This window comes from Antennarius striatus, chromosome 1 (genome assembly GCF_040054535.1).
Source record: "Antennarius striatus isolate MH-2024 chromosome 1, ASM4005453v1, whole genome shotgun sequence".
Classification (NCBI taxonomy): Eukaryota; Metazoa; Chordata; class Actinopteri; order Lophiiformes; family Antennariidae; genus Antennarius; species Antennarius striatus.
In genome coordinates, this window is record NC_090776.1 from 11,347,451 (window position 1) to 11,366,516 (window position 19,066).

The 19,066-nt window shown below is 42.2% G+C and overlaps 1 protein-coding gene across 9 annotated transcripts in view; it reads left to right on the plus strand.

The window, feature by feature from the left end:
* The first annotated feature begins 9,257 nt into the window (after positions 1 to 9,257).
* Positions 9,258 to 19,066, plus strand: part of neo1a (neogenin 1a) — a 156,051-nt gene continuing 146,242 nt past the window's right edge. For all 9 annotated transcript variants that reach the window (XM_068310132.1, XM_068310175.1, XM_068310140.1 and 6 more), the window contains exon 1: positions 9,258 to 9,834. In XM_068310132.1, the coding sequence (XP_068166233.1) occupies positions 9,744 to 9,834 (91 nt within the window). In that variant the 5' untranslated portion in view covers positions 9,258 to 9,743. The remainder of the gene's footprint in view (positions 9,835 to 19,066) is intronic.

Sequence of the window (19,066 nt, forward strand, 5' to 3'; positions counted from 1 at the left end):
TCTGGTCTGCCAGAATATATTGCGGTACTTTGCTTCCCGGTTGGAGTGTTGTGTATTCCTCCTGCTTCCTGCTTCCCTTTTCCCATTATTAAAGCGTGGCACGCTGCTCTTTATTGTGCGTCTGGGCAGCGGAGGCTTGCATTGTGTCCGGCCACTGCCCACCTGCCTGCTGAAGGTGTACGATCATCCATCATGGATAAAGCATTACGTTGCACCCGTGTGGCCAGAAGGTCCTGCATATTCTGGAAATGAGAGGATAAGCACAGCAGACATGCCAATAAATTTGGCCACCTACTATCAAAATGAAAACACCCCTACCTCATTTGTGAGGTGGAATTGAATGCTTTTTTCTGGACTGAGGGGGGTGCGGAGCATACAAGATTAGCTGCTGCTTCTTGTTCTGTATTTTTTAGTGATTTCCGAGCACCGTTTAAAGAAGTGCAGTCCACATTGATTGAGAGGGCTCCTGTAAGTGGCCAAGGCAATTCCAACAACAACATTCAGCCCCCCTCTGGCAGGAAGAAGGCCCTCAACCGCAAGAGCTAGAGCTGGAGGGGTGAGGAGGTGGGAGGTGAGCCAGGAGGAAGGCAGCTTGCGGTCGTACATCTTGGGAAGGCTGCATATGTTGCCCAGACAGCCCCTTAAGTGACTTCACCTCATTTCAATGGTGCTCATTACAGGCAATAGAAGGCCATCCATTCAGGGCAGCAGTATAAAACAAACCCCATCTGGAGAGACAATAAGAGGGTCTCAACACGGACTCGCAGAATTTATGGAGATCTGATCCAAACCATGAGCGGCGGCGGGCCGTACGTCTCGATGTCTTTTAGCGGCCTCTAACTTTTTACATACATCATTCCTTGGTGTCAGCCTTGGTGCAGTGTATAAACAGGAGTTCTACATGGAATAAAAAGCAAAAAAAGAAATGCTAAGCAAAGAGAGCAAAACAGAATAAAGTAAAAACTCCTCCACAGTCGGCTTCTTTAAACATATTTCAGTAGCTTTGACTCAAAGCAGGGCACCGTGGCAAAACCCACACAGCATTGACTATTCGCTTTGAAGCCGATGTTTACACTCCTCAGTTTGGTAGCCTCGTATCACTTAAGTGGCGGACACCTGCTGGGATGAAGCCCCCGCCTCCACAAGGTTGGAGCCTCACCTAGAAGAAGGGAGGATGGACAGCAGACACTTGTGACTACATTATCATCCACTGTCAAATGTATTTCAAATGCCAATTTGACAAATATCACCTTCCGTCAGCCTAATATCCTGCTGTAAATGCCTTTTCTCTCCAGAACACTGTGATCGCAGGCGTGGGGCTTTGGAGTGCAGAAAATGTTCGTACTCAGTAAATGAAGCAGAGATGGAATCACTCACGCCTGCCAGCGAGGTAAGCACAACCACAGGCTGAGCAGATTCATCCAGCCAAGCAAGATGGCTTAATGGCTTCGATTTAAATTTCTCTTCCTTTCATTAGAAACCATTGACATTTTATGCACACCTGTACGCTGCTGTCACTGACTAACCTTTAAAAAGAAGAGTGATGTGTCTTTCTGGAAGAGAACAAAAGGCCACACATTTTTAGTTTTCAGTTTGGTTTAGCGCTGAACCAACTAATTAAAAAAAAAAAAAAAAAACGACACAGAAGAAAGCAGAAAAAGTGCTTTTTTTAAAAAAATGCTGCATAATGTACTAAGATGTCACTGTCCCAAAGGCCTGCAGGGACCAGATTTAACGTTTCTCATGAGAGAAGTGTGCGGTGTGACCTAATCAACATTGCAAACATGGCTGTGTTGAGTTTGGTTCGATGCTACTTACCATTTACCGTGTTAATGCGGTAAGATTCACATCCTTGCTCTTTACTTTCAGCTCATGATTCTGACGCGTTGATGCGGCTGGCATACGCTGTCAAGTTCTTGCCTTCATCTGCATAGCAAAAGATGGAATATATGGTCAGAGTTAAACAGATCCATAGAATCTGAGCTATGAAACTGACTAGCGGCGTGCAGAGATGCACCCACTCTCAGAGGACGGAGTCAGGGGCTCACCATGCTTTGAAAACTCATACATGAAAGTGATGAGTGTCAGAACCTCTCACACCTCTGCTGCGTCGCCTCTGCACCGGGTCCACAGTGTTCCCTTCATCTGGCTCTATTCCATATTGTGGTCACCTTTCAAATCATAGCTTTTAATTATGTCCCAACGATAGCTGATAAAATGGGATGCATCCCTAATTGCACTGTGGAATACTTTGTGGGGGTCCTTGGTGTCAGCTTACAGTTCAGTTCATCCACTTATTCTTATATCCTATACCTATGCTGCTTCTATGTCTTATTATCCTTCTTTCATGTTTTTATGCTTCCTTTTTATTTATTTGTATTGCTGTTCTAGTTAATTATGTAATTATGTAATTTAGGTAACATCTTTTTGTCTGTGTCAGTCACCGCTTTGTGTATTTATTTGTATTTTTTTATTTGTATTTTTTTCTTGTGAGCAGATGTTACTCTGAATTTCCTTCGGGATTATTAAAGTATCTATCTATCTATCTATCTATGAAGCACAACACACATAGATGGATAACACACACAACCATGGCTGTTTTCAATGCATCATTATTAGCTCACCATTATTAGCCTTATTTCCCGATGATCAGAAATCTTTTTTCATCTTTCATTTTGCACCTTTGCAGGGGAGGCTACTTCTTCACACACAGTAGAATGTTGGCTGTAAGACGACACAACAACTGCAGACATTCAGTTTTTGGAATGGATGTGGAGAAATAGTAAAACCAGGGTTTTGTTTGTTTTAGTTCACTTTCATTAAGATTGTGTTACATTCTTCACTTCTCAGAGAACAATGTGTTGAAGAAAATCTGACATTTTGAAGGAGTCGGCATCTGTGGTGTGTGTGTGTGTGTGTGTGTGTGTGTGTGTGTGTGTGTGTGTGTGTGTGTGTGTGTGTGTGTGTGTGTGTGTGTGTGTGTGTGTGTGTGTGTGTGTGTGTGTGTGTGTGTGTGTGTGTGTGTGTGTGATTTGATGCAGATAAAAAAAAAGTCAATAGGTTTTAAATTTATGTGTTTCCAGCTTCTTGTTTCCAGCTAGAAACACGTAGCTACCATCGATGTTCCAGGGCTGTGGGTTTGATTTTGTTAAGGCATGATTTAAATACATATTAATATTAAACTGTGTCATTCTAGTTTAGCATATATTTATATCGCCGCTATTTAAAGTAAATAGAAAAGACAGCTATGCACTGTAGAAGCTGTGTACACAACAAATACATATTTGTCTCGTTATAAAAAAAAATCTGGAACAATTTTATGTGAGAGAGAGAGAGAGAGAGAGAGAGAGAGAGAGAGAGAGAGAGAGAGAGAGAGAGAGAGAGAGAGAGAGAGAGAGAGAGAGAGAGAGACATGCTTTGGTGAATAACCTCTACGTGACCCCCCTTCCCCACAAACCTTTTTTTGACTAAATTAGATCCATCAACTGTTTCACTCAATTCATTCACTGCCATTCCCACTTAGTACTGATGTATTTCGCAGGAGAATTTAATATTAGATTTGGTTCCTGTGAAATAAAAATCCACAAAATCCACATTATTACCTCAATTTAGGAGCGGTGTGACCCCCGCTCTGTGTATGAATGCGAGCGTGAATCTGCTTCCCTGCCCTCTCCATCTTCATCCTCTACATAAGCTCCTGTCGGGCCCCTGCTTCAACAGGCTGTGGACTGTCACACATCAGCTTCACACTGAGAGCTAATTAAAGCGCCGCTCACCAGCTCTCAGAGTGGAGTCAAGAAAAAAAAAAAAGCTGACATGTATGAGGTTAGCTGTTCCAGGAGCATAAAGTGTGTCCAAGCAAACACATTCGTCTGATGGGAGTCGGCCTGTTGTGACAGTAAGAGTGTTTGTCTCAACCTTTGCAATGTGATTAAAACTCTAAAAGTGGAGCATCACTGCTGCATCGACAACCTGTCCTGTCCTTCTATAAATGATCTGATTAAGTTTTTTGTTATTTTTGAAAGGGATGATCTTATCTTACTCTGGATGCAACAGATTCCGTGCCGAAGACTGTTTTTCCGACTGGACCGTGAGCTGAGCCTCTTGCCTCTTAATCTGCTCTTAAATAAGATCAGGATCCTGCTGGGATCACATTCAACTCAATGCCAGTGTGGGTAATCCACACCAGTCATCTGAACAGTAAAACTGATTTGATGGTAATATTAGATAATATAGAGTGGTGATATAAAAGACAAATATGGCTTCTACTTGGTGATCAGTACATATAATAGTGTTATAAAACAGATTCCATGTGTGCATGGACTTAGATCTGTACCAACTGTCTTTATTTGTCTGCACACACTAAACTAATGGCCAACTTGGTGACACCTGAATTATACTGAGTGCGTTTATTACAAGAATTTTCCGGATTTCACAACAATTGAGATTTTGCCGCTTCAAATCCACATTAATCTACTGTCCTCACCGCGCAGTAATCTAATATCCATTTCCTTGACTCCTTGGCTGCCATTAGTTGATTCACGATGTGAATATCCCTTTAATGCTGGAGATTTGGAATTTGGCATAACCTTCTTCTTTTATGTGGAAGAAAGATGCTCTCAGAATGAGCGACATGCTGAAGGAGAACCAGACTGTCAGAGAAATAAATGTGGGTTTGAGCCCAGCTGTGTTCATGTAAATAAGTAACTGGTCAGAGATAGACTGAGTATAGCAGGCAGGGTCTGCTGGGGAATGGAGGGCGTCATTATAGAGCAGAGCAGACTGTAGAATCTGTGATGGGGTTCAAGTTGGAATAAACGGGTTTGCTTTTCTATCAGCTGCGGGGGGTTTTGATCGAAGGGCAAATGCTGGTAATTACTGTCAATAACCTCAACTAAAAGGCAGACCTCTGGTAATCTGCTAGACCTGAGCAGTCTCACTGTATTCATACAGCTGTTAATATTAACTGACCCTGTTCTCATTAGCATCAAAACATCTACAGAAGTTTCCCCACTGGCAACCAGTTTGGAAAAAACAGATTCAATATACTGTATGATCATGTCATCAAAACCAAATGATTATTGAGCTGCTTTTCAATATTTTAAAAAATGCAGTCAAAGCCACAAAATGCGTTTTTTTTCATTGAGAAGTTACATCAGAATTAATTAAATGTGTCTTAATGCATCATTTTGATTGGTAAATTTTCCAGCAGTTAGACTCTTCTCTAAAACAATTTTTTAATGATTAATAGAAGTGTTAGATCCACAATTTTACTCACAAATAGTTTGTAGTTTATTTACTAGCTAAACCAGGAAGGTTCCAACTTTCTTTAGTGGAGATCTGGATCAACGGGATACAGGATTCTTCACCAATGAATGACAGGAACAATTACAAGATTTTTGTTTCTAACATCATGAATCATGATCACGCTGTTTGGACAAATTTTCCACAATGACAAAGTCCGATCAGGATCCAAGCAGCACTCCAGATCTCTGAAAAAGATCTGGAGTGCTACAATGAGATCACAAATAGTAACCATAGAAACGTAAACTATGATCTGATTGTGATTGATCTGATTCAGTTTGGTGTTAGATTAGGGGAATCTTTAGAGGGTGCTTTGATAGAAAACCACCGGGAAACAAATATTTATTTTCTTGAATAATTATCAAACTAAAAATACCAATGTGATTCTAAAGCTCAGGGGAGGTTTTTTACGGTCAAGGGCTGTTGCTTTTAGGTGCATTGACACAATAGTGGAGCCGACTGTCTCGCTAGATGTTTACGTGCTCTGAGTGCTGTCTGGTTGGTGTATTTATTTGTCTGTCTGCTGACCAGGAAGCTCAGCAGTGTTTAATTTGTTTGTATGAACTGTGTGGAAAGAGTCTCTGCATGTTGTGCTTGAAAGATTTTACAACAATTAGAATGAAGTATCCCAAAGGGATTTAATTACATTCCAAAAGGACTAATAAATAATGTCACAGACATATAAAGAAGAAAATGTTTGGATGACTGGGTGAGCCTTGAGGACCACACACTCAGTGGAGAAGAAAGTTTGATTTCAAACAAGAAGTTTGAAATAAAATACCGTACATTCAAGTGAAAAGAGAACGAGTCTCAAGAGTATTAAAGCGAGGATACCAAAACTTGAAATTGAAATATTTTGATCATGAATAAACAGAACAGAATTCTATTATAAATTGAAAGGGTGACATTGCTGCGATGTGAGTAAATTAAACTGGTTGTGTCCACAGAAGTACTGCTTGTACAGACGTCGTGGTGCCTATTGGATGTCTGGTTATGAATGTGTCATGGATGACTCATACCAGTGGGGGGCGCTACAGTGAGTCTGTGTGAGAGACTAATTGATAATTGGGAAATAATGTATCTGTAAAGGGACACAGTATTCCCTTCTCCCTAAAGCATCGTCACAAGCTAATTGGGGATAAAGAAGTTGTTTTCTTTGCTTTAAACAATCCCACACTTTTATACAAAACAGGGAGCCTAAGGAAAGAGTGATGAGAATGTCACAAGATCTTCACCTTGTTCTGACACGCTCACAATTCCCTGTCCACAAAAACACAGATTTATTTCCTCTTCTCAGTTTCTTCATGACAATACTCACCAACCTGGGGTTACTTTAAGCACATTTGTTTTAAATTTAAAGAGCTAAATCTTAACTTCACATTTTACTCCCTCATGTCACATCATCTGTCGGAATCCGGTTACAGATGTTGACCTCTGTATTTTTCTTTGTTTTCTGTAACATTGTTAGGATTGCTGGGCATGGAAGCTTGTTCACATCTAAATGAGAGCTACTTCACGACCATTGAGTCTGTAAGAACATAAAGAACTGCATCCATGCATCTGTTTTATTGCTTTTCAGCCCATCATCCTCGCTCAAATGCAATGAGACTAAGCCTATTTAAATTCTAATTTTCATAAAATATTTGTGACACGTTGTCAACAAGATGTAAGCAATAAAGAATTTTAGGGGTGAAGTAAATTTAGTTTTGTAGCTTTTCTTATCTTGCATCATCCACATCTAATTTATCTTGCATTTATTCCAGAGATAAGACAGATTCGATCAGTGAGTTGGAAGGTAAGACGAAAAATGACTTGTTTCCAGGCAACCTTGAAAAAAAAAAAAATTAAAGCCGCATTTGCATTAGCTTGTCAGTTTGTTTTCATAAACATATTACTGTCAACTCACAGATGACAGAATCACTACGGCACATAAGAAAACATTCTTACAGCAAATATCTGAAGCTTATCTGACATTAATGCTTTATGTCACGTTAAGAAGCCCAAACCAGCCCCTCAGAGCAGAATGTGAGGACACGCTGCTGTCCTCTCTGATGAATATTACAATAAATTATCTTGTCATGTCAAGAAATAGGTTTATTGTTTTCTGGAGATAATAAAATAAATTATCATGAGAATTGGAGCATCATGAGATAACAGACTGATTACCTTGTGATATTGACATAATAGCGTTAAAATGAATTGGCCATGTTTGTTGATGTTTCATTTTTGGCTTCAGTAGAAAAAGTACTTTCAAGGTTTTCCAAAGATGATCCACAGTCATCAACCTCGGGCTTTGTGGAGATTATTGTAGAGTAATTACATCCTGCTTCAAAGCAGTGATGTATTGTGATTGTGTTTGTCCGTTTGTCCATTTGTCCGTCCGTCTGTCCGTTAGTCCACCAAATATCTTCGCAACCATTGCAGATAGAAAATGAGATGATGACCTTGACCTTGAGAAAACCTGATTATGGTCAAATTTCTACTTTTGTACACTCAGCAACCGGATAAGATAGAAAGACAAGGTAGAAGGCCAGCGTGAGTAAGGCCAGTGCTTTGATCAATGACAGTAGGTCAGAGCACTACCTTTGATCTTTGACCTATGCAAGTAGGTCAGGGTAAAATTTTGAATTCTGGGGTGTCGTGGGATGTTGCAGATCTCTGACTGCCTTGCTTCTAGTTACATCACACTTCAAAGCGGTGATTTATTGTAACTGTCAGTGTTCGTGTGTCCGTTTGTTCGTTCGTTCATTTGTCCACCAAATATCTTCGCAACCGTTGCAGATAGAAAGATGAAACTAAAAGCAGATTACTCGGGCGGCAAAGGGGATGAAAGAGAGATTATGACCTTAACCTTGAGAAAAGTAAATCAAGGTGAAATGTCAACTTTTGTACACTCAGGAACCAAATGGGATAGAAAGACTAGGGAGACGACCAGTGTGAATAAGACCATAGATCAAAGCTAGTGCTTTGATCTATCTATGCACTAGGTTTGACTTATGGTTTTACCCACACTGGCCTTCTCCATATGCAGTAGTCTATGCACTAGTCAGGTACTACTTCCAGGGTACCCTGACCTACCCTGAAAGTAGGTCAGGGTAAGTCGCGGGATGTTGCAGTCTCTGACTGCCTTGGTTGTAGTTTGTTCTGGACTTAGTGGTGGTGTTGTAACTTTGTGACCGCCTGAGGAAAAGAAGCCAATCGGCTGTCAGACAGGCGCTGTATGTGTGCAGCGTTGACATGGTTAATATATGTTTTTCAGTCAGGCGTCCAGGCCATCTTGTGCCAAGACAGGGCCACAGTCTGGGAGTGCTGTGTCGTGTCTTCATAGAAACTTTAAGAAGTTTTACGGTTGTCACAGCAAACTCTGCCACTATAAGCGACATTACGAGGTCCTCCTTCAAAACAAATCTTTTGGAGAGCCTCCGGATTCTTATCTGATTGACCTCTCAGGATGGTGCACCCCTGACTGACATGAGCTAGTCACCACTGCAAAGGTTTCACAAACTTAAAAGTTTTCTTGGAGATGTAGACATCCAAACTACCAAATATCATTTACAAATGTACGAAAAACAAAAAACAAGCAAAAGAGGTGAAATTAGTAATAAAATCAGATTGTATTTGAGTAATTATTAATATGAAAACACTGTAAGTCACTTGTTTAGATATATGATATTGTACTGATATATATTCCATGTGTTTTGGTCGTTCAGTTTGTATTGATCATCTATTAACATTACGCGCTGTGTACACTGCGCGTCATGGAGCGCGCCTGTGTCGGACTGCCGGCCTGTCGCCTTTGGAATGGAATCCCAAACCATATTTTAGTTGTAGCCTGAGCGCACAGACAGCCAGGATCCAAACTTCCGTGGGACTCCACACCCTGTTTTCCGGGGAGCCGGTGGAGATCCAGCCCTTCTGCGCGCTGCTCTTTTACGCCCCGTCTGAGAGCAGCGAGCTGGCCGTGGCGGAGATTTCTCCTTCTGGTCGGACCTTACCTTTACTCCGATCGAGTTTTTTTTTTTAAATCTTACCGACAGATACTGGAGAAGTAAAATCTGCGCATTGGTTCCCAGTCGCCTGGATAATCTTTTGGTCCTTGCGCTGCGGCTCCGTAGTAATGGATTGATTTCAGTGGGTTTTTTTTCTCCACCTCTGCCTCGACCAAGTTGAGAAACAGTCTGTATAACCTGCGGCTCTTTCTTCAGCTACATGTTCCGCCCGGTCGGTTATAAAAGTACCTGGCTCCGGATGTTTCTGTACATTTTAGGACTTTGAACTTTTTTTTTTTTTGCTCATCTTTTTTCCCCAGGAGGTGGCTGGGTTTTTTTTTTATTTGGTTTTTTTTTAAAGGATTTATTATTTTTTTTAGAAAAACAAAAACAAAAAAAAAACCTTCTCCAGGGTTCCTGAAAACTGCAAAGATTTATTTGTGAAAAGTGATGGCCGAGCGGGGAGCTCTGTCGCTCCTCTCTCTCCTCTGTCTCACCTTTCTCACCACGGAGACCGCCGCGGCAAAGCATGTCGACAAAGGTAAATGCTGCGAGCTCCTTTACGCATCGATTGGATAAACTTACGAGTTGGAAAAAAAAGAGTGTTGAGAGAACTAGCTCCAAACAGAAAACGGGACGTGGGGCTAGAAGGCTAATTGTTCCATGTCTGGATTCCATGCCTCTGCATTCAGATAACTTTAATAGAAGTATGGTACTTATTTTATAACCGGCGCATCGCTTCCTCCCGGACCAGCCCTCCTTTTGTCTCTGCTGAGGCAGGTTTCCTCTCTCCTTCACATTATACTTTAGTTGTTTCACATGCATGCGTTCGGATTGTGTGCATTTGTGCCAAATAACACGTGTTGGTGGAGGTCTGTGCCTGTGATCGTAATTAAAACACCATGCAAAGACCCGTTAGTGTCTCCAGTCAGGTGTCCAGCTTGCATCATCCGTCCTGCAGACATCTCATTACCTCGGTGTCAATACGCGCTGAGCTGATGGAAAAAAACAGAACCCTGCTAATTGTTTTGAGGTGAGGGCGCACTTCATCCAGTCCCTCTGATTCCAGCTGATGGCAGAGATTCCACTGATGTCTGTGTGTGTATCAGCAACACAATAATGTTGGCGGCACTCCGTGTCAGGAGTGTGTGAAATGAATGTGAGACTACAGGAGGGATTCTTTCTAGCACCCACCAGTGCGCATGGCTCCAGGTCTTCTCACAAACCCCATCATGACACAACTATGTTCATCGTTTTTAAACCAATCAGATGTCATCTACGGCTGCAGCAGCATCTGCTCTGGAATAACTGTGAATTTTACTGAAACTTGGGCAGCCCAGTCTCTCCCCCCCACACACACACATCATACTCGTGATGTGAAAACTAGTTTTGCGTGACAAAAAAAGTCCATGCAGTTACTGTATTTTAAAAAGGATGAATTTGCAAAGAAGACGGGCCCTGGAGTGACGAGCTCAGCTCTCAGCGTGTGGAACCTGATGAAAGACCCTCTCTGCAGTGGTGGAAGGGGAGATGGAGAGGGAGAGAGAGAAAAAAAGCCCCTCCTCGGCTTCGCTGGAGATCACTACAAAAGAGAGAGATGGGGGTGGGGTGAAGCAGGCCGACAGTCTGGAAAGTAATAAAACCAGGAGATTAAGGGGACCAGGGAGTTCCTTTGGGAGCTTTGATTGATTCCAGAGAATTGGACTGGGACCCACATGCAGACGGAGTCTCAAGTTACTAATTGTGGGGTCCCCTTCTCTGAAAATATCTGTTTATTCAAAACACATTTCTCTGAGGTCCTGGCTGTGGCCAGAACTTATCCGTATCAAAGTTGGCCCCGAGTTGAAGACTGTCAGTCTGTCCCCGTTGGTTTGGGGACACATATTGTAACTCGTCTGAAGTCGAGCCAAACTGCTGCCTCATTTTCCACTTCCTCCTCTACACTTATTACACGTTACAAGTCAGAAAATACCTCAACAGTTTGGCTTTTGTCCCTGTTAGAGGAGTGTAAAATCCATTTAGGCTCTATCTTATCTCTAATCCCCCTGGGAGGGGATTGTGTGCTGATAGCCTCCCTCCAGACAATGCAAATAACTTGTTGAAATGCGTAAACATTTGGCAATCCTGTTGTTGGGACCACTCAGGGTGGGTTTATCCTCACAGACCACCTCAGGTTGCTCAGGCTTTATAAACAACTGCTGTTTTCTTTGGTGCATTTAGAGGTTTCTCTGAGGACTCTGCTGCTAAGAACATACCGTAATATCCCACCTTATGTGTTGTTGTGGAAACCCCTGGTGGTCCTACAGCCCAGATTTTGGGGAAAAGATGTAAAAAAACAAAAACCCTCTTTATTTGACTGCTTGGGTTTTTTTTTTTTTTAAGGCATTTACAAATGGATTTCAACCTCCAGCTCGAGTCTTTTCCACATGTCCAAATGGTCTTGTGGCGAGATGAGAGCTGGTGTCAAGCAGAGTAACCTGCTGTCTCTGCAGTGTGGAATTATGCTGTTTACTGATCATTTATTTATGGCCTCCAATTGCTCATAAAGTCCTAATGACCCCTCTTCACCCAGATATGGATAATTGCACATTGGGCCTAGTTTTTGATTCATGTGTTCCACTAATGAAGCCACCTCATTAGGACATGCTACTGATCTCAGTGGAGGCTGAGCTACTTGCTGCTCAGTATTCTCGTGTGGGAGGTCAGTAGTCACAGATTGGACAGTTGGAAATATTAATTTCTATTTTCCTGCTTGCTTTTCTACAGATAATTCTGCTCCTCCAGGGTGTGAAATGACAACAATTAAGGGAGTAATTTGACCTAACCATCAGAGCAGTTTATCACACGTAATTGGCAGGCAGAATGACAGATCAATACTCTGTTGCGTCTCTTTGGTGGTTGGGGTCACCGAATCAACCGCTTTAGCGTTCAGTAGAATTCAGCGGCGAACCGATAGGATGATTGGCTCTTATATCAACAAACAACACTCTCAGGTTTGTCATTTTGCTCACACGTTACAGTGTGAACACTCACTCCTCTTTCCTGCTAATACTACTCCGAAGAGTTTTCTGTTCGCCTATGTAATCAATGCTGCACCAGAGTGAAGCCACATGGATTCTCTCTCCAAACTGTATAAATTTGAAACAGGAATGCTTCCTCTTTCCTATTGATTACTGGTAAATATGATCTTAAAAAGATTTTAACCCCGTGTGTGAGTGCTGTGTGTAATCCAGATACTAGACTGACACTTGTCAGTTTCTACTGCTTCTGAAGGTGTGATTGTTTTAGTGGAAAATAACCCCCAAATGTTCATGGTTTGTAACCAAGAGCGGATCAGAGACAAGTCCATGGCTTTTGCTGTCCTCCCACTAAATGAAATTGCCTCCATTAGAGCTGCTTCTGGTGCTGTGGTGCAGAGAAACATTACTCAAGTAAGCTTTTCTTGTCTCTCCCTGCAGCCTGTATACCGGCTCCACATGTAGGGCCGTGAAATACCCGCTCAGGGTCCGTGTTAAGCTCCTCCCACACTCAGTCACTGTAGTTTCTCAACGACGTGATAGGAATTTTATCTTAAAATATTACAACCGATAGCTAACACGATCAATTGAATGTGAGGAAAGAGGAATTTGATTCTGTACATCATTTTTATTTGCGAGTGTCTATAAAGTTTGTGATGACGGATAAAAGACAAAATGTTCTTCAGGTCCTGACCTGGTGACTCTGGCATAGCTGGTGCCCCATGGTGATTCTTGGTCCAAGGCTACAGTTAGTTAGCTGTCCATAGCTAACTAAACTAGCAAAACAGTTTTTGCAGCTACAGCATACGCAACCGAAGACAGAACATAGTGCTTAGCCGTGGATGCTACCTGGAGATACTCTGCTTCAGTGTCTTGGAGCGGTCCAAAATATCTACAATTCATTGTAGATATTTTCATTTTCTTGGCTATATTTAGTTTAATATTATAACTTTTGTCTTCACATTCGTAGCAGCTTTTTGTGCTCCACTAATTCCATCTGGACATATTGTTGTGCTGCTAGAAGACAAAGTCTTCCACCAATAAACGCCCTTGGGGAGTCCCTGCTCCCTGGACAGGGAAACCCTTTTCTTTAATGTGGTGTACAGCAGGTATAGATGTTGTCCTGGACCATCAGTGTTCACTGTGCTTTGAAGGCCAGCCTATTTGATGTTATGACTGGTTAGTTTTCAGAAGGCAGCTTACCTGAAGGTGTTCCTGCTGTGACTAAAACCATGCTGATGGCTGCACCTTTGCGATCCGGCTGCTTCATGTCTTCTTTTTTGTCTGTTCGCCCTTCATGTCAAACAAAAGCTGAAAGCAGCTTTCTGGGAAAGTTGTAGTGTCAAGAGGCCGTAAAGCTGTCCGTACTTCCTTGTATGATGACTCCTCTGAGACTTAATAGTAACCTAAGGGAACAAACCTCAACAATATTCTTACTCTTATTCAGAGATGTGTCTGGAAACGTACACGTCTTGCCTATTTTTACCGTTCTTGTGGCTCATGTTTTGAAATTACAACACTAGAAACTTCTAATAGAACAAAATGCTAAACTTCTAATTTGTTGAGGTGCCGTTTTGCTCCCTAGGCTTCCTTGTTCTGCTGTGATTGAATGATGCTCAGGCTTAATAACCTGTGGGAGAGCAATTTCTATGGAGCCAGCACCAATACAAGCAAAGCATGAAAACACTGAGTTTTAATTCAACCGTTTACTTAAAAACAACTGTAGTATGTCTTAGACTATTTTACTTTTTGATTATGGGTAGGTACAATATTACAGTGGCTCAGTCTTTGCACAAACCAGAGGAGCAAACCAAGAAGACCTATAAACAAAGGCTGTGTGAACGTCCTTCTTGCGGCATGACTCATGCTGTAATATTTATGCTGTGCCGGACCGCAGTTACAGTAGGTCATGTTCATCAGGACAGTGTGGCATTGTTCAGTCTTTCACTGTGTACAGGAAAGCTACATTAGCCATGATACCATGTTTCCGTTCTGGTCTTTTTTAGCTACAGCATGCCAGCAGCAAATGGAGCAAGTGCTTTGACGCATGGGCTTAAGCAGCGTACTGTAAGCAAAGCAGTGTGTTCCCCTGTCCTCCAGAGAAAACCCTTGAAACAATGGTCCAGTGAGGCCTCAATGATGAGGTTTGCCACTGGAAATTTTCCTCAAACTTCAGCTATTTTGGTTCTGCGAGCTCCCGTCTTGGTGCCTGATCTCAGTCGTGGCAGCTGTACAGGATTATGGTGCATGCAAGTCGAGCTTGTCAGAAGAGCCTGGACTAATGAGTGCAAGACTCCATTAGACCCTGAACTGATTTTGCAGCCCTGAGGACGCATCTCCGATTAGGATAAGACCAATGGTTGAATTATTTTCCTTTCAAAATCAGGGTATGAGCAGTTTGATTGGGTTTTTGTTTTCCCCAAGATATTTCTTTAAATCTACAAGACCTACCAGTAAAAATTGAAGTTGTAGCTAACCAGAAAAAGTTCTACATCATTCTCTCTTGTTAGTGTGAAAAACAGGGTCCTTTGAAATATTTTCTATGGAGGCATCATCTGACAGTGGTTCCTCTAAACGGTTACAGAGACCTGAAGGATGAAAAATTTGACAAAATAGCAATGCTTTAGAGAAGGAAGGAAAAGGATGGACAAGCATCAATTAATTTAAAATGAATTGAACAGAAATTATAAACTCTTAATAAGACAGATAAACAGCTCAAGCCTTTTTCAATGAGTGTAAACTTCACAACTAACAGATTAAAATGTTTGTAGTTGTTTCACGTTTCTTTATCATTTGACTCCTTTCCTAATCAGTTAGCTTTAAAAGCTTTAAATATAAACTATTTATATATAATTCAACAGTAAGACAGTGAGTTTACTTCCTGGCAGCAGCCATTGTCGTTAATTATGAGAGGTTGATTAACAACCGTCATTGACTTACGCTGTACCTGCTGGAGTTCCAACATCCTGCAGCTCTCAGACATGAATTTATTCCGTGCCGTCTTTTTGGAGGACGTCCAGCATGTGATGAATTAACCTGAAAGCCTTCCTAATGGTGAAGATCAGTGTAATGCACTTGTTAAGTAGCTTTTGCTGCAAACAGAACGCAGGCTAATAGTCTTTGCAGCTTCCTCATTGTAATGATTGTTGTTCGGCTACATTGTCTCCTGTAAACGGTCCGGTTTGACTCGTGTTTTCCCAAACTATCGTCTCCCAATGGGTCCTGTTTGCTCCAGGATTTGGTTTTCAGTTCAGTACTGTTCACTAAATGAACTTTTCTTGTAGGTACCCTCAGATTTCATCTTCTGTCGGTACTATGTGTACCTGTACATGACAGTACATGACACACACACACACACACACACACACACACACACACACACACACACACACACACACACACACACACACACACACACACACACACACACACACACACACACACACACACACACACACACACACACACACACACACAGGCACTCATAACTTATCAATCACTCAAGAACACGTAGAGCCTCTCAGCCTTCATTCGCTCAAAGGAACTTTTCATGTGCTGGATGGGTGTTGGCGCAGTTCGTCACAGAGAGACGATTGTGAACGCAGCTCAGTCCAGCCGGACGCCATCATCCTGTGCTTGGCCTGTGTCTGTTGGCAGCTCTAGACCTGGTGGGATGTGTGAGTGTTTGGGTGGGTGTTTGTTTAGGTGAATGCCACCCATCTGGGGTTGAACAGCTGTTTTATCAAGCTCAGAGAGTTTCGTGACTTGAACTTAATTTCGGGCTGAAAAGAATAATTTATCTCCATTCACTCAGAGGACGAGGTGAAGCTAAAACCTTTTAGCTGCCAGTGTATTTTGTGTGGCAGTCGGCAACCTCAGAATCATTTTGTGATTATGTAGTGAGCATGCATTTTAAGAATATTTGGGGGAAATGGCTTGATGACTGAACTGCTGAAATTACTGCAGCCGATATATTTACTGTGAAAGCCTGGAGTCAGTTGAGAACAAAATTACTGCTTTGGAAAAGATTATTGGATTAGGAGAAGCTGCCACTCATGTGTGGTTTGTCAAAGATCTTGGGATTCTTAAGTTGAACATAATAAAAACATTAGGAAGGGTTGCCGTGAAGTCTGTTCTTTCTCACACTTTTAGGTGCCATCCACAGTAACACAATTAATTATCAATGATCCAACCAAGATTTCTAATTAAGACATCTTTTCAATAGATAATGTGCCACTGCAACTTTCAGGATTAGAGCTGTAGTGATTCTGCCTGTGGTTTTTATTTTCTCTTCAGTTTTCTTGGTTTTTATTACAATCCACACACTGATCTGTCAGAGTTCTGTAGTGGAAATAAGAGAAACCAATTTAGGACTCGGTAAGAATAGATGATGGTGTCATTTGTCCTTTTTTTCCCCTTACAGTACTTTTCCATGGCTTGCAAAGCGCAGCAGTTTTCTGGATTGTTGAACATGAAGTTTAAACAACTTAAGATTTGGAGCTGAGATCAGTGCTTGTTGAATAGTTCAGCTGGTATCTCAGATTTTCTCTTAAGTCTGGTTCCCAGGTTCTGTTCTGATTTGACCTGCTGCTATGGTGACCCCTTGGAAAAAGTTTCCTGGTATTAATGAATGTTTCTGCTGGTGAAACGATTCTTTGAAAAGTTGAGCATCAGATAGAGACTCCTTTGTGCCGTCAGGAGCTCCCTTTGACCATCGGGCTCCGCCGACTGCAGAGACTCCTCGCTGTGTCATTGCAGCCAGTTTCTCCTCAACTCCAAACACATCTAAATCTAACGGAGGTCAAAAGATCTAGATGAATGATGAAAGTTCTGCTTAAAGACTTTTTAATTCACTGCCGTGATGTAATGGAATTGCCTGTCTCTTTTGATTCTGCCGTCTCGGCCCTCAGTTGAACATTTGCGTCCCTTGGAAAAAAAAGATGATGGCGTGCTTATATAAAGTCTCCAGTGGAATAAGCATGAGCTTGCACATAGAAATAGCTGATTATGCCTTTACATTTGAAACACAGTGCAGCCATTGTGAATAAACTGTTAGTGATGATGTGGCTTCTTTTACATTAAAATGCTTGTGAAAAGGTTTTCATTCTTTATGAGTTCTACACTGGAAAGATGTGAATCTGACTTGTCTGGAAGTGTTCTTAATTCTTTGGACTACAACCAAGCAACTGTGATTGTAGTAATAAAAACAGTGATTCAGATTGTGGTCCTTGACCTTTTTGGGAGATGATAATCTTTGTCAGAGATTTTATGGAGTGTGATAAAGACAAGGTTTCCCTCTGATTTGAAACTGAAGATTGTGGACGGTTAGATAACTGGCAGGCTTGCACAATACTGATGAATATTGCACAATTGTGACATTGTTGACTCAGGGCTGTTTAGAAAAATTGTGTAGTTAATGACATTCTTGGGATGACTACAGCGATTACAATGATTTTATTCACTTACTTTGGAGCCACGCCTAATCGCACCGCCGTCTACAGTTGGTTTGCAGTCGCCGTTGGATGAAGCCACATGCAACCTGAAAGCAGCATCTGGGGCGACGGTCTCCTGAGCCCTGTCTAAATACAGACATGACCTTCCTCTGTCTGACATAGAGGAGGAGGAGGAGGAGGAGGAGGATCTTGGCGAGGTGAACCAGTAGGTGGGAGCAGGGCCTTGAGCTCCTGGAGGTGAGGATATTCTCTCACCTTGACAGCTACACGTCGGGCAACAATGGAAAGCAGCTGCATCGGTTCCCCCACCGATTTCTTCACCATTGTGTATTGACCCTTGGCTCCTCCCACCCTGCAGCTCAGCCTATGACGTCTTCTCATCACGATCGCCCCCACGGCTGCAAAAAATGGATGGCAGCCAGCAGGGAGCACCTGCGGAGGCGTAGCAGGCGAGCAGCATTCCATCACAGGACCCCGAGACACAGATGTCATACGAGACACGGGGGACGTGTTTGAGTCGGGGGGGGGGGCTGGGCGGGCTGGTGGCAGAGGTTTTGGCGTGGCGCAGCAGTAATGGGATGGGATAGCCAGCCAGCTGCTACCAACAGCTTCTTAATGAGGTGTCCCATCAAGAGCACAAGGAGACGAACATTAATGACTGCAGATAAACGTGTCGGTTCATTCATCTCCTTTCAATCATGCTGGGACGAGCTGGATGACATGTTTGGGCACACACTAATTATCCTTTATTTCCAGGACAGATTTGAATGCTCTTCATGTAACCAAACTGACACTAGAGAAACAGTTATATCCGTAATTATTTGTTGTTTTCCATTGGTTGATTGATTATTTAATCCTAAATCTCACAGTGCCGTCTTGCATCTGCTTCATTTTTGTTCCCAACATGACAAAACAAACATGAAGTTGAGAAAAGCAGGATGTCCTCAAACCTAAGGAGGAATTAGCCAGTAAATGTGTGTTTTGTTTTTAATTCTTTGATTAGTAAAAGCTTCAATTCTCTTATGTCCTCTTCTCAACCATCCTTAGAATGACTGGTTTGGGAGAAAAGAGTTGAGCAAAATGTTTGGGTTTTTTTGCTTTCATGTGTTATTTACCTGGAGTGGTCCAAATTAGTCTTGAGTGCATAAGTGTATCATTCAAGCTTTCAGGGCACCTGCTCGACAAAATCATTCAAAGGGCACACACACTCATACACACACACACACACACTCATACACACACATACACACACACACACACACACACACACACACACACACACACACACTACAATTTACTGACA